Source organism: Notechis scutatus, chromosome 2 (genome assembly GCF_049901735.1).
Source record: "Notechis scutatus isolate UNSWTSFEM ecotype Mainland chromosome 2, rNotScu1.2, whole genome shotgun sequence".
In the NCBI taxonomy this organism is placed as follows: domain Eukaryota; kingdom Metazoa; phylum Chordata; class Lepidosauria; order Squamata; family Elapidae; genus Notechis; species Notechis scutatus.
Genome location: NC_142010.1, coordinates 52,414,291 through 52,431,168, shown reverse-complemented (window position 1 = coordinate 52,431,168; position 16,878 = coordinate 52,414,291). Strand labels below are relative to the sequence as shown.

General features: G+C 40.2%; 1 protein-coding gene across 2 annotated transcripts in view; it reads left to right on the top strand.

The window, feature by feature from the left end:
• Positions 1–5,651, top strand: part of NCKIPSD (NCK interacting protein with SH3 domain) — a 107,867-nt gene extending 102,216 nt beyond the window's left edge. For both annotated transcript variants that reach the window (XM_087954710.1, XM_087954711.1), the window contains exons 11-13: positions 1,322–1,414; positions 3,495–3,667; positions 5,395–5,651. In XM_087954710.1, the coding sequence (XP_087810836.1) occupies positions 1,322–1,414; positions 3,495–3,667; positions 5,395–5,598 (470 nt within the window). In that variant the 3' untranslated portion in view covers positions 5,599–5,651. The remainder of the gene's footprint in view (positions 1–1,321; positions 1,415–3,494; positions 3,668–5,394) is intronic.
• Positions 5,652–16,878: the final 11,227 nt, after the last annotated feature.

Genomic DNA, 16,878 nt, shown 5'->3' with positions numbered 1-16,878 from the left:
GTGCAGTTAGGTATTCCAGGCCGATAAAAGATTTAGGAGGTAGTTTCATAAAGAGATATCTGCAAACTTAGTCATAATTATGTTGGTTGTTTTTTTAAAGAACCATATACAGTACATATCCACTTGGGAGGTGACCAAAGCGTGACCAACTGATCCAAGAAAGAGTGCAATTGGTACAGAGCACAAAGCACTATAAAGCAGAGGTCTCCAACCTTGGCAACTTTAAGACTTGTGGACTTCAACTCCCAGAATTCTCCAGCCAGCTCTGCTGGCTGGAGAATTCTGGGAGTTGAAGTCCACAAGTCTTAAAGTTGCCAAGGTTGGAGACCTCTGCTATAAAGAACTCCTGGCCATGGCTGCCATCTGCTCTTTAAACAGGAGTCAAGAAGGATCTCCAAATTTTATAACAATTCTGTTTTGAATAATGCAACCCCATCTAAACTAAAGATGGAAAACCATTGATTCAGGAGACCCTAACCCCCAAAGTACTTCCTCTTCCTGCTAGGATTGAAATGAACCCTGTTCTTCCTCATTCAGACCCCCACAACTTCCAGGCACTGAGACAGAAACTCAGCAGCATCTCTTGGCTGGCCCGGGATGGGCATACATGGCTGAGTATCATTGCCATATTGGTGACATCTCACTCTTATGTTATTGAATGACCTCACCTGGTGATTTCATGTAGATATTAAATAATGGGAACATCAAACCATGAAGCATCCCATACAAGATGATTTATTGGGCAGATCCTGGAGGAAAGAGGAGAACTAGCATAATTCCATGTTTCCAACTCCCTGAATCAGTCCAGAATTATACCATGGTTCATGATGGGAAATCATGATAGGAGATCAAAGAGAGCAAGAAGGAATGCACTACTCTCATTCTGCTCCCTTCAGGTGCCGTCTACAACTAAAACTAATGCATTTTCAGTTCCACCTTACTGGAAAGGGTCCAGGTAATTTAAAACATAGCCCTTTGAAGCCACAAGACAATCACCTTCTCTAAAAAGGAATGGTTATAAACAGGCTGCAAATTGTCCAAAATTGTCCAAAACTCTAGGAATGGCTTCTTGAGGACAGAGCAGATTGCTGACTCCTTAAGGGATAGCAAAACTGATCCTTCTCAAAGATTAGTTGACAGATCTCAAAGACTGCCAACTAGACCAAATCACAGGTCTCACCGGGCAACCTTGGAATGATAAGGCTCTGACACTGAGATGATCCAAGAAACCTGTCCACTTCCTTGAGAATAACAACTTCAGGATCAAACTTAGCCCAGGATGTGCTTCAATCAACTAATAAACCCTCTTCTTGTTTCTTAGTTCCAGAGCATAATGTGATCATGGTTACTGTGAAGAAGCACTCTAACATCAAAATATTTACAGAGAAGCTGCTACTGCTTCTGAATCGTGGAGGTGAGGTCTCTTGCTGTTTTATTATTTATCCAGTTTGAGACAGAACTAATGGGAGAGTTGATCTAGGAAACTAGAGGCAAAGAAAGATCGGTAAACAGCCTCTCAGTTCCAGGAGGTTTCTGCTTTTTAAAAGGTCTAGGTTAGGAAAGCGTGTCCAGCATCTGCATCCGAGACATTGACCTGCTGAAATGCTGGCTTGGTTTCCGTTCAAATGGCCTGCTATTAAACGGTTTCCTAAATTGTTTGTCCTTGTAGACAAACACTTGCAACACTGGGATCATGGTTCCTAATATAACCAAAAAGAGCACGATCTTGTCTTCATGAACACCCATCCCTAATGCCTGTGAAAATCAGCCGCATTCTCTTTTCTTCCTTCATAAGTTTGGTCATTGACTTCCAATGAAGATAATGTTCCACACCCTGTGAAATTTCCCAGTCCAGGATATGAGAAGCATGATAGCTTAATTTATTTCCCTATATCTGCTTTGTATGCCACAAGAAAGCTACAGTCTGGCTTCTTAGGGGATTCTTTTCTCTCCCCCTCACAAAAAAACCCCTCCTCCTCTTCCATCTTTCAATTAGTTTAACCACGGATTACTTTTTCCAGCAGTGAGCACTGTGTTAAATCTCCTGAATCTGCAGAGCCTATAGAAAAGCACTTCATTTAAAATCTGGAAAGCCTTATTTCTAGACAGCCTAATACCATTGTATCCATGCTTTCCTCGCAAAGCTTTGTGCAGTTTAATGCCTTTAGGAACAAAAAGGCTATATTTGTTTGTGTGTGAAGAGATAAATGTGTACTCATTTTGAAACAAAGGAAAAATTAAATCAAATTATTTTGTTTGAAGATTAATAGATTCCTTTATTTCTGGTTTAAAGTGTTTTTTTTTCCAAATGAAAATTGTGTTCTTTTCATATTGCCAGCCAGGAGCTGATTTTAGTTTTATATTACTCAACAGAGCTTTAGCTTATTCCATTGCGAAAATGTCCATTCTTTGAAGAATCCACTGAATATTGAGTAGCAAATTAAATTTTTCCATAGAAGCCTCTTTAGAGATATGTCCTGCTTTATGTTTTTTAACATCATGGAAAATATCCATTGGTTTCATATTTCTTCATATAGACAGCAAAAAAAAACCTATTTTTGAAAAACAATTACTGGTCAAATAAAATGTTAACAGTTGTTCATATATTAAAACATAGACTGGTTTACTGCAGCGAAGGGCCAGGTAGCTACTTTTTGCCCATTTACACATTTAATAGTCCACTTGCACCAATATTGTTCAATGAAAAAGAGCATTTTGACATTTGATTTCAATGGCCAAAATTACACCAAACCAGTGCTGTGGATTCACATCATTGTAGGTAGGAAAAAGAAAGACACTGTAGTTCTATGAAACACCCAAGCACTCTACATGATTATCATACTCTAGAACTGACACTGAAAACTCAGGGCATCTCCAGTTTATACTTCAAATGGAAAAGGGAACCGAGAAGAAAAGTGTTGCAGAAGTGTGAATTGAAGGACAGGTTTGAGGGGAAGCTCAGGGTCCTAGCTGTAGAAAATTATATATCAGAGAAAGGTTAATGAATATAGATTTATTGACACGGAAGGCAAGATCTCAAGGAGATTCTCATGGAAAAAGGAGATGTCGCACAAGAAGAAACTTGAGTAAACGTAGCTTCTTCCACCAGAATATTTTAATATCAGGAGAGTTTCATGAGCCGAAATATTCTCTTTCAGACAATTAACCTGGATAATTAAAAAGCACACAAAATTTTATGCTTTATTGATACACCTGCTGTCATTGTAGCTGGAGTCAGTTCACTCTATCTAATGTTTCCTCTCTGGAATAATTTTCTTTAATAAAAGAATGTAAGCTGTGGCTTGGAAGTATTCGATCTGCCTGTATTGCTCATTCATGCACACACTTCCTTCCAGAATCCTTGCTGGATTGGTCTGAACAAATGCTACTGTAATGCCTGTACCGTGTTCTATGGAATAAATGACTGCGTTTTTGCCTAAATGAGAAATGGCAGCGCATGACAGAATATCCCCCTTTCTATTCTTTTTTATCAGATGATCCTGTGTGCATCTTTAAACATCAGCCCCAGCCTCCGCATTCTGTGTTGAAATTTCTTCAAGACATCTTTGCTTGCAAGGATACTGCGAGCATCTTCTACCACACAGACATGATGGTAATGATCGACATAATTGTGCGACAGATTTCGGATCTCTCCCCTGGAGAAAAGGTATAAAACCCACAGGAGGAAAGGTAGTACTAGATTTTTCTCCTCAAGAGGGAAAACGTGACAAGATGAATGTTTGGCGCAGATATGAGCTAGAATGGTAGAAGAAGCTTTTCTCTCTTCTGTGATCTTATTGCTATAAAATGAGAAAAGGAATCAATGGTCTCCCATATCACTAAACAACAACTCCAGCTGCCCTAGTCAACTCAATCAGTGATGGGGGGGTGTTGTGATTTAGGAACATCTGGAGAGCCAGAGGCTGTTCTAAAGCATGTACAGTCATCTCATATCTACAGAGTTGAATAGATTAATAAGATCTCATTTAGATTTAAATTAAATTAGATGTCTATGGTAGGTAATAGTCAAGCTACAAATTGCATTAATTATGTGCCTAATTACCTAAAGTGACATGCACAGGATTCTGATTCAAATTAAGACCACTTTGCACATGGAGTGGAAGTTTAAACTGCTTGCTCCCACTCTTGAGCTTTTCCCACGCAGCCGAGATAGAGGAATTAAAGAGAACAAGAAGAGGATGCTTGCTTCCTTTCAGTGCCAGTAGAAGATTTTCCTTTTATCAATGGAGGCATTATTAGGATACAAGTCGTGACATTTCTTGCTGAATTTATAAGGAAGCTGTTCTTTCTCTTTTTCTTCTTTTTTCAAAACACTATTTAAAGAAAACACAACTTTAAGGGCATTTAATCAATGCTTATTATACACTGTACTCTTGTTTTTACTTCAGAATAAAAATCGAGGACGATTGCAATCTAATGAAAACAATGATATGTTTAACTTACATGAAATAACCAGGAACATTTTTTTTATTTATATATTGGAATTGTTGCCTACAAATAATTGTACTTTCTGGGATCAGAGATACCTTTTCTGGTAGTAATGGCATGTCGAAGCACATTATGTTAATGCTATAGATTCTGCATTGCCTCCAAAAACCAATTCAAGATGTTACCATTGAAATATGAAGTCATGATGGATTTACAGATGGATTAAAGCTCAGAATGCTGCATTTGAAATTACCCAGATTTTTCATAACAGATGCAAAACAAATCTTGAATGGGTACAGATGTGTTTGGTTCTCAGTCTCTCCATGGTAAGAGGGTGCATCATAAATAAAATTATTTGGAATATTTTTTTAAAAAAAATATGTTTGAAGAATGTACATTCTAACTGACAGATTCAGCTCAAATGTTTTAAGGTCTACATTTCTAATCTAATAAATGTAAGCAACTAACTGCTATGTTTTGAGAGTTCACTTTACGATTATGACAGGTGAACTGTGAGGATTGCAGCTGGCCTCAAAAACTGGACTTTGGGTGGGAGTGGGGAGTTGACATTGAGCCCATGTATTTTTTTCTTCAAAGAGAGAGAAGGACTTGAAAGGGGAAATGTCAATATAACTTTTAGATTCCTTTTTTTTATCATACAGCTTAAGTAAAGTATTATGGAAAACTATCCAGCCAAACAGGTTTTTCAAACTACTTGGGGTGGGGGGGGGGCACTTATTTAGACGAACATGAAAACAAGAACAGCTCAAGAACTCTCTCAAGTTTATTCTGATGGCTTCTGAGGGAGTTCCTGCACTTCACAAGGATTGGCTCTTTCCAAAGCATTTGTCTTTCCAGAAGGCTGCCTCCCCCCCCACCTCAATTTCTCCTCTTTTCTCAATTGTTTCCCCCACCCCACCCCCCCGCTGTCTTCTGCTCTTACAGCTGCGGATGGAGTACCTGTCTCTGATGCATGCCATCATGAGGACCACCCCATACCTACAGCATAAACATCGTTTAACCGACCTGCAGGGGACCTTGCAGCGCATCATGGTGGAAGCAGAGGACAGCCAGCAGTGCCAGATGGACAAAATGATAATCCAAGAGATTTATAAAGAGTTTCCAGAGATAGCTCCCGGAGCCAGCTAATTGATCAAAGGGAAGAAATAGTGTGGAATAAAAAAAAAATACCTCTTGTGGCTATGTCTTTCCCATCCTTTCCACTAGAGCTCCTGCCTTATAAGACCTGCAGGGGAGCCCTGGAGTTTCAAGGGAGTATTAAAAGGCCCAACAAAGGAAGTTTCCACATAGATGCCCACCAGCGTGAAGTGCATTAAAAAATGGCCTTTCTGGGTCTGTGACTGGGGTTGGGGGAGACCTCACAGATTAGAGGGGGATTTGGCTTTTTAGCGCCATCGGCATGATTTGACTGAAAGCAGGAGAATATTATTATTATTATTATCTCCCCGGTGATTTTTGCACTAAAAAAAAAAAGGGACAAGGGTGATTTAAATAACTTTATGCTGTCCTTAAGATCGCAAAGCAAGAAGTCTCCATCATAATTACCTGCTTCTTCACACATTTGTTGTTATGCAGCTAGTTACAAAATGGAGTAAGCCAATGATATGAACAACATATGCTTCGGTAATTTCGTGTCCGCAACATCTAGTGCAAAGTTGCTACACTGCTAGTGATGAGGGGGAAATGACTTGTTTCTCCCAATGTGCCCAGTGAGTTTTCTGATCCATGTATACCTATATGGGTTCAACATGCCAAGCTCCATTCATGACCCTGATCCAAGCAAGCGCCCGCTCGTCTTAAATGCTTAATCCAGTGGTGTTTACATCTGAGTTTCTTGCACGCCGAACAAGGACAAGAATACTGATTGTCCAGGCACTGCAGCAAGAGATCCTTCAAACAGCCTGCTACTTAGACTCACCGTTAAGGCGTACCCTCTTTGAAAAACACTGCTTCTTTCCTGGTATGTGCTAGTATTTTTGCCTCTGGCACTGCACGTATGAGCACGGTGTCTGTAAGTGGCAACGCACAGTGCGTGATCAGCCTGCGGGTGTTTTTTGCCTTGAGCTTAGTAGCAATTGGTTCTGCCTAGCTTTACCTTTTTTTATGTTCAAAAAGCTACCTGAGCCTGATGTCTGCTACTGCTGCTCCTTAATATGCACAAGTTGGGAGATACCTAATTCCTCCAGATCTGCTGCAAAGTAGATTTGCCCCCTTTCCCATTGGGAAAGCCTTTGATGGACTGGGGCTGTAATATCTCAATAAACATGCATGCTGCCACAGCTCTTTATAGTGGGTAAATAAGAGCTTTGCAACCATTGCTGTAGCAGTAGCCTGTATTTGAACTGGAAACATTTGGATAACCTCTATAAATCTAATGGATGCAGAAATAAATTTGAAACAGTTCCTTAGGATAGGGCATCTATTTGACAGCAGTGTCCATCTAGGGAGCCTCTGTCATTTTCTGTCTTTCAAGTAGAGAATCAATACATGTGCCATCCAAAATAAACAAGCAGATATATATATATCCCTTGTGAATGTTGAAAAGGACTTGTATTTTCATAGAATCAAATTCCTTGTGAATGTTGAAAGGGAATTGTATTTTCGTAGAAGCAAATAAATGTAGTCCATAGAGAAAAACATTTCCTCATTCTTGTCTCATTCGAGAGCCTTTCTGTGTTGCAGGGTGTTGTGTGTGTGCATTATGAATGGCTACATTCCACTACAGTGCTACCGCCTGGCTAGCCTAATGCATCAGCATTGTGGATTCAGACTTTTATTTGGACCTTCAAGTAGCAAAAGGAAAACAGAAGTGCTACTTATTCAGATGCATGCCATCCTCTTACTCTCCCTTTCATGTCCGTCCTGTTTAAAAGTATGTTATGCCATGTAGCTATATTTTTAAGCCACCTAAAACCACAGAATGGGAGTTTGTGGCATAGAATTCTTGGACTAAAACAGAAATGCGGGATGGCAAAATTTAAGAAGAGCTGGCCTTGTAAGAAGTTTCACACAAACACTGTTTATTTTGGGGGCAGCTCTCTTTGTGAACCGAGACTGCAGCCTAGACTTATTTCATCCTAGGAAAAGAAAACTTTGTGGTAATCCCCTCTTTGTTCTGTTCTTCCCATCCCCAGCAGTGTTTGTACAAGAAGGAGCGAAATAGCGAAGGGCCAGTTTGTCACTGGGTTAGAATTCTGATCCAGAAATAACAATCTGAAGATTCATTCAGCATGGCCTGGGCAAAAATGAGTGTGGAATAGCAATGTTCTACAGGACAATTCAACCGGGTTAGAAAACTGAATGCAAAAACTCATGGAAATGTTGTGCAGGTTTTTTTAAAAACATTGAATATCCAGGCAAAAATGTGATGTGTTTTGAACTTGTACTTCAAAACATATTATCAGTGTAGAAGATGAAATAGATTTGCCCCATGTTGTGTGGCTATATAATTGGTGATAGCAAAGCAATAATTTTTGAGTCTGGAAGATAAGGCTGATTTCCATGTTTCCATCTTTCTAAATTTACTCTTGAAAACACCAAGCAGTTTGGCAGGTATAAAATGGGTGAATGCAGCAAGAAAACCACCCACTCTTTGAAATTGATGGCTTATATTTGATGCATCATATATATAGCTAAAGATGACAGCTTATTTATTTATATAATGGATTTTTAGGGCTCTCCAGCACAATCAATGTAATTTTAGACAGTGTGTAGCAATCAAGTCAGAAAAGATCTGTTACCAAATGTGAGTTTGTGTGTCATTATGTCAGTTGTGGACTCCTGGCAACAGCCTCGATTAATCCTTGCAATTTCATGGCAAGATTTTTCTCAGTGGTTTGTCATTGGCTGCTTCCTTGGGCTAAAAGAGAGTAACGGGCCTAAAGTCATCCTGCTGGCTTTGTGCTTGCTCACAGTTTCCCAGTGTCTACCTTAATGCCTTAACCACCTGTTAAGTGATTGTTCAAGTGAACAAACTTGTTCACTTTTACATTTTTAGGACAGCAGTATACCAATATCATATGAGTAGCATAATCTTTCCTGAATGCTATTTTGTTCCAGTCCAAAGAATTCCTCATTTCCTTTGCACAGATTCAATGTATGCAAGGAAGGAATTGCCATGAATCAAACTAATGACCTATCCAGTGTTTTGCCTGGCAGAAATTAATCTAGATCCTTGTGATTAGATCTTCAAGAGGTTATTGCACTAATGAAGTACTCCATTCCTTGCCTTTCCTCCCAAATTTATTTGGACATACTGACGACAATCAATGTCAACATGAACTAATGCTGAAATAAAGCTATAAGTACACCTGTTGCCTTTGAATTTGGGTTGCTCAAAATATAATATTTCAAGCATTTACCTTCCAGACCAATTCTTCCATTGCTGTTGTGCCAGTTCTTCCATTTAAGAAATTGGTTCACAATGTTAGCAGCTACTACTGAGTATGAAGATCTCTGGCAGGATCAAGATAGGGGTAATGCATCTGTTCTTGGTCTACTTGACTTCTCACCAGCTTTTGATACTGCCAACCATGGTATCTTTGTGAAGCAGCTTCAGGGGCCGGGAGTGGGAGGGCACAGTATTGTCCTGGTTTAGTTCCTTCCTCCAAGGCTGTTGCCAGTGGGTATTGATCAGGAGCAGAAGACTTGCAGGGGTCAGTGCTTTCTCCACTCCTGCATGAAAACTCTGGTTGAGCTCATCCTGGGGTGAGATATACCATTTCTACACTGACAATACTCAATTGCACATCTCTACAAATGATGAGTTAAGTGATACTACAGTATCTACTCCGCTTGGAATCAAGTCAATGCACATGCACAGAGAGTACAGTACTACACTCTGTGCCTGAAGGCTGTTGAGGTATGGATGAGGAGCAAAGAGTAAAACAACCTAGCAAGATAGAATGGCTTTTGAGTGTTGGAGCTCTTTGGCTCATGGGGAATTACCATCCTTGGTCATGGATGGGGTTGCACTGCCTCAGACTGGTGACTGTGCATAATCTGGGGCTTCTCCTGGACTCCAACTCCTGCTGGAGGAACAGGTGGCAGTCATAGCCAGGATGGCTTTTGCACAACTGTGTATAGTGCACACATTCCTTCTCACAGTCACCCTCACTGTGGCTATATCCCCCATTTACATGGGGCTGCCTATGAAGAGTATCCAGATGACTCAAATGTTGGCTTAAAATGCAGTGGCTCACATCGTATTGCCAAAGCCCAAATTTGTGCATGTGATGCCTCTTGAAAGAGCTGCACCGATTGCCATTTTGCTTCTGGGTGCAATTCATGCCATCTTTAAAGCCCTGCATGTCTTGGGGCCAGGTTATTTGAAGGACAGCCTTGCCCCAGTTGCGGTTACCCAGCCCACTGGAGTGCAGGACATGTTGGGGATCCCATCTATTAAGGAAAAACATTTCTGGGTCCAAGAAGAAAGGTTTCTCTAGTAACTCTCTCCCTATGAAACATTCTCCTAGACATAAGATTGGTCCCTATTTTGTTACTTTTTCAAATGGTCCTGAAGACATGGTCAGTGGGCTTGGGGACCCTGGGTTGAAACAGAGCCAATCAAATGGCTTGTTTGATGTTGTTGGACATCATGGGGAGGGGAGAAGATGAGGCATTGGGGTTTTAAACTTTTTTCATTGGTGTATGCCACCCAGAATCATTGTGTGTGAGTTTGGGGCAGTATAAATTTGTTTAATAAATAAAATACTGAACAGCGATCAACTACTATCTTTTCCTTTCCCCCACCTTTATTCTCTTTTAGCACTCAAAATTGGCTCAGGCCTGCAATGCTTGTCTGCCGACCATGGTGCCAGTATGTCTGTGAAGCATTTTCAACAAGTTGAGAAAGAACTAATATTGCCGAAGTGCCTGATAAGGCTCCTCCACGATATTGTACAGGAGAATGAAAAGGTTTAGCCAAGTACTTATATATTGATAAGCGTCTTTGTAACTGTTAGAAAGCAAAAGAGACAACTTGCCAAACAATTTGATCGGAATAGAGCAGGCCCAGCATTTCATGAGATGTTAACTCTTGAAATGGCTCAATGAATTTCCTACAGGAAACCTAAATACTGTCCATATAAAGGTGCCTTTATATATTTCTGTATGAATGGATTGTGTGTTTTCAGCCCCCATTGAGCCCACAGATGTGCAATTTAGTCATTTTATGTAATTTGATGTTAGCTATTTGAGGAAGTTCAAACAAGAAGCAGAACAATGAGTACCAACTCTACCTCTATTGTAAGGTTACATTAACAAAATCGACAATAGCAATGCAAGATTGAAACTACGGGAAGTCCCTTCTGAAATGCTTCCTACACCTTCTCTCCTTTCTGTGGGCAGAGATACCTTTTATGTGCTGGTTGTCCAGCCTACAGCTCTTCCTCCTGTCTCCCAAGGTCATTCACACACATACCATTACACCTTGATTTCCTTTTTTTGTCATTGCAAAATTTGTACCTTTTTTATACATTGGGTATTTCCTAAAGTGCTAAATGAGCATAGATAACATTTATTCTAATGTACAAAATGAAGGGATTTTGTCTGAAAGCAGTTTGTCACTTTTAAATTTTTGATTCATTAGTCGTCAACAGACAAGCCTTGCTCTATGTTATCTGAGTCTCCAGAACAATTTGTACTTGGATTGACATTTATAGAGGAGCCGGTTACCTTTTCTCAAGGAGGTATATGAGTAGTCCTCAACAAGCATTTGTTTCATTTGTTTGTATTCAAAGTTTGGGCTCTTGACACTTAACAACCACATGGGCTTTTCAACTTCCCTCCCCTCCCCTCATCTCTGGCTTTTTAGCCCCCTGGACTCTCCAGCGCCTTCTGACCTTTGCCTTCTTGCTCCTTTGGCTGGTATGCCTGGCCTGACTCTTTGTCAGACAGTTGCTGGTCACACGAGGCTTTCTTCCCCAGATCACACATGGTGGTTTCCTCATGAGGAAAATGGCCACCCAAAGCCAGCAGCCGCCTCATAAAGTGCCAGGCCAGGCATACCTCAGCAGCAAAAGCAAAAGACAGTAGACGTCAGTTGGGGCAGCAGAGCACAGGGGGGCAGGGGCCTCAGATATGATGTTTGAGGCAACTTTGGCTGAAACTGAAGTGGGGCAGCTGTGGCTTTGTGCCACATTGTGTTTTACACTGTGAAGGGCTTTGTGCTGCAACTCAGGAGCTTCTGAAGCCCAGAGCCATGATGTTCCAAGAAGCTCCTTTGTGGCCAGTGGTGGGATTCAATTTTTTTTTACTACCGGCTCTGTGGGCGTGGCTTGGTGGGCATGGCATGGCTTGGTGGGTGTGGCTTGGTGAGCGTGGCAGGGGAAGGATACTGTAAAATCTCCATTCCCTCCCCACTCCCCTAACCTGCTTGCCAGCTCCATTCTCCTGTGCAGGGCAACAAAAGAAGACCCAGCCAAGCAGCTGGGAGGCAGAAAATAGATGGGGACAGGGCCAGTCAGAGTGGTATTTGTGGGTTCTCTAAACTACTCAAAATTTATGCTACCGGTTCTCCAGAACTGGTCAGAACCTGCTGAATACCCACCTCTGCTTTGTGTCATGTTTCTGGGCCAGCCTGGGGCTGCTGAGGTTTCCAAGAGCAGCCATAGATTTGTGGTGTGGCTTAGGAGCTTCTTGTGGCCCCTGAGCCAGGGTGCACTTGCTACAATGTGGCAAGCAGTCCCAGAGCCCCGGTTGTGGGGCTGTTTGCCATCTCACAAGGCATAGTCCTGGGTGACCAAATGGACAGAGATGGGGGAGAGAGAATAGGCAGTTGGGGGGAATTGAGGGGAGGCAATTCCTTACCTTGGAAGATCTGAAGCTCGGGCTCGGAGAACCAAATATAGAATGGCTTGGATAGGTATGGGTCCTTGGATAACAACCGCATCACTTAGTGACAGGAATTCTGATCCCAATTGCTCTAGTCTTGTCTATCATCACCTCTAGTCCTGGTTCCAGTGTAAATCATTGACACTGATTTGTATTTTTCCTCCCCAAATTGTATAGTGGTGTTTTTTAAAAAAGTAATTATCAGGATCCAAATTGCTTCTGAGGTAGAATTAATAACTAAAAGCTGCATTTTTCTCTGTTACATTTGTAAAACCTCTTCAGTGCTGAACTGTGTTCAGATTCATTAATATTGCTTAATGAAGGGCCTTTGATTTCTACAAGTTGCACGGCAGAATTTTAAAAAATTGTTTTTAACATAATATATTTACATTTTTAACTTTTTAGCAGTTTATCTTTTTAATGTAATATATCAAATCTGATTTTTTTTTAAAAAAAAGAACCCTTGTTTTCAAGAACTATTTCTGCTAGAAGATCTTCTAATATACATCCATATATTAGAAGATATATATATATTCCCTCTGAGTCTGAAAATCGTTAAACCAATTAATAGACCATAAGGTACAATCAGTCTCTGGAAAAAAAAAAGTTGGTCACAATCCCTTGGTTCCTTTTTCTCACTGAAATTGCTGCACATTTTGGAGCTGGTGAAGCTCACCCATCACCCAGCATTTCAGACAAAGGCAAAGCTTGCCTGTTATTAGGAAAAAGCGAGTGCTGAATATAAAAAGATGGGAATGGAAGGGGTAATCAGAGCTATCGCTATTATCCCAGCTGGCAGTTCCAAATGTCCTGCCTGCCTTTTAGAAAGGAAAGCAAGAAGCAACCACGAACTTATACTCCCATCCACTTACAAGCCTCACACCAGCTTGGTTACTTTCCTCTAACATGTCTTTGTTTCACAGTGCCACAACGACAAAATGCTTCTTTTGTAATACCTTCCTGTTCCTACATAGTTAGCTTTCCTCCATGTTTCTCAGCTCATAGCTTTTCCTAGATTTTCTAACAGTATTCTCTGCCTTGTTTCGTAGATTAGCCAATTGTCCAGTCATGGATCTTTTTATTTTATTTTATGAAGGACTTTGACTGTATACTGTTTTCTGATACCTAAAACTAAATCTTAATAAGGCTGTAAGCTCCTGTTATTCTTAGAAAGATACTGAACTAGCTTTATGTCATGAGAACAATGTCATTCATCTCAAATGCTAAAAAATATTGCTGTCTCCTTTCCAACCCCAAGTAAAGAATTTGTAGTATTTGTGCTATTTCACTCTTCCCTAAGATCTAGGATAGTTGAAGATACTGTTGTAATATATTGTATGTGTCTGTTATTTTCCCTGGAGGGGATAAATCAAATTAAAAATCAAGGCTCTGCATTCATATAAGCCAAATCGTGCATGGCAAGGACACCAAGAATCCATATTAACATTCCTCTTCTTCACTTACTCTTGTTTTGGATTTATCACAGAAGGACTTTGGATCTGCGTTTTATCACACAGAAATACTACGAATGCTCCTGGGTGTGGAGGTGAAAGCCACAAGGAGCTACTTATCTTTTTTAAGAAGTATTCTCCTAAGACTAGGCTACTAAATCTTCTTCACAACAGCTGGAAGAAGAGAGACTGCACAAATTCTGCCCAACCTCAGCTCCTGATGGCAATAAACATCAGTTTCAAGGCAGCTCATATGATGCAGAACTTATAATTATCTTGCAAGTATAGACTCTGAGCTGCTTGAAGTAAATATCCCTGCTTCTTTCTAGGATATATCCAGCTTAATCCTAAAATAGAATTAATCTGAAGCAACTAGAGTGGACAGTTATTGATCTGTCCAGAACTTGGGGAGAAGGAGGGGAATGCAGGGAAGAGAAGTAAATTGGAATAGGCCAGTAGACAGTGTTACCAAACATGTTGGTTTCATTTTAAAAAAAGTTTTACCCACACTTGTCCCTAAGGATACAGCACAACCAAACACATCATTTTCCATCACTCTTCCCATATGTATACTGTGTTTATAATCTGTGAGTTTCTGTATCTGGTCCCTACAGCTTTAAGGCTTGTAGAAATCATGTGTTTGTCTTTGAAAACTGCAGTCAGGAAGCAGGTTTATAGAAAATATCCCCAAATCCATAGTTCTTGGAAAAGTATGAAGAATCTATACCTTTCAAATAGAGTAGATCTGTGATTTCCCCCTACTCTCAGCCAACCTGCCGTGACACTGCAAGGACCACAATGCAGAAATGTACATTGACTTGAATACAAGTGGAGTGTTTTCTTGAAGGTCATATAAAGATTTTGCACTAGCAAAATTCAAATTCAGGGAGCTGAATACAGCTATAATCTCTCTCTAAGAATGGAAGTTTGGAGCCAGTTTGCTATCCAAAGTGTTTTACCTTGATGAAATGCTATCCGTTTACATGAACAGCAAGCCCTCTTTTCCCATTTTCACTGGGTAATGTCAAAGTAATCAAGGGTTGCCCCCCAACTTTTGGGACATCAGGGACCATGGAGAGAAGTTTTCCTTTGGACCAGAGGGAGTGTGGTTTCATGTGCTGCCTACATCCTGTGGAAGGGGCTTCGCTTGTTTGTGCAGGTCAGTTTCTGACCTGCCATGGACCCCTACTGGTCCACAGATCAAAGGTTGGGGACCCCGGGTATAGATGAATGAAGCAGAATGCTTGGACTTCTTGTTGGCCAACAGAATGGATAATAGGATAAGAATACTGTACATTGTGAAGGGACATTGACTATTGAAAAGTCATTCTGGGTTTTAATGGTTTCGGCTCACAATTCTGTCAAGCAAACAAAACAAAACAATAGTTGGGGGCAATATGTTGACTCTGGAAAACTGCTTAGAGAGGACTAAGCACTGTGAAGCGCTATAGAAGTCTACGTGCTATTAGGTGTCATCAAATCGGTGTCAACTTTTAGCAAACCACATAGATACATTTCCTTTGACCCCCACACTACTCCTTCAGTTCTTCCAATGGAAGAGCCAGTGCTGCTCCAATATAGGCCAATCACCTTGCTGCTGGCTGTCTTCTTCTCTTGCTCTCACTTTTCCCAGCATCATAGTTTTCTCAAGAGAGCAAGTTCTTCACATAATATGATCAAAATATAGTAATTTGAGCCTGGTTAATGTGTGTCTTAAATGAGACTCATCTCCCCCTCTTATCCATCTGCAAACAGCAGCATTATTTATAAAACTGTGTGATTAATCAAATGACCACTTTTCTGCAACATCATCATAATAGTTTGGCTTTTTTTAAAAAATAGAAACATTTTTGTCATAATTGCTGATGTTTACAGTTCAGAGGACAAATAGAGTTGAATAAAAGGAGACCAGTGTACTGCACATGCATCTTAATATAGATAAATATTTGATTTTTTTAATTCACTTTTTTCCAATTCAAGTGGTTTGATAGGCAGGGGTTGGTCATGCACAACAGCCTTCACAGTCTCATTTGTTCCATAAAAAGCAGTCATTTTCTCCAACTCTAACCTGATACAATGAGAAACCAAATAATATATCTGTAATGACAAACGTTTGCCTGACAGTGGGGAAAAAAATCTTCATATAGGGCTGTCAGCTGCCTTGCTTTTTTAAACCAAATGGATCCAAATTGGTAATTTTTCCCATCTTAAGAAATGCTGCTGCATTACTGTACATCCTTTCCAGAATTCAAATTAAGGCAGTATCTTTTGTAGCCACCTTAAAGCAGAGTATTTTTTTTTTACTGAACTTCCAAGAAGTATGCACCAGACATGATGGTTAAAACAGAAGATAAGTGGCAGGAGATGGAATATGTCTGTACCAATTTAGTTGTATTTCGAATGTCTTCTTCTTTCCATGAGCTTTTGAGAGAGACTGATACTCCGTGGAATTTGTATAGCTAGAGTTTTTAACATTTTGGCTGTGATACACTATAGCAGGCAATGACATTTTAGTCCAGCCTGAACCTTGTCGTCATATTTAGTCCATATAGTTATGTGAACCCAGCATATTTGATTAATTGAATAAGCATAATTAAGAAATGTAAGTCTTAGCACAAACACAACTATTATCTGCAAATATAACCTGCTACAAAAATGGCTAGAGCAGCAATTACAAATGAGATAAAATCTATCTAAAAGAAAACATGGATAACTCTAAAGTGATATGCTATTAAGTGCTTCTACAATCAATGTTCCATCAATTTTGTAAACTTATAAAGTCAGTTATATGAATGTGCACACACCCATCTCACTGTTTAAAACGGAGCAACAATTGCCAGTGGCAGAGAAGGTTGACGGATCCTTGAGATTTGGAGTCTTTTTTCCTTTCTCAAGAGAACAAGACTTCTGCTGATCATAATGTTACTTCATGTGACTGACAGCAAACAGATGTTTCTCGTCTTTACCATCAGCTACCTAATAACATAAAACTCATTCTGCAAATCAAAATGTTCCCTAGATAAGCAGACCATAGTATTGTTGATGCCATGCTACTGACAAGAAGTTGAAAGTTACACTTAGTTTTAAAGTAATAGCCAAGACCTATTTGAAACTTGAAAGTTTA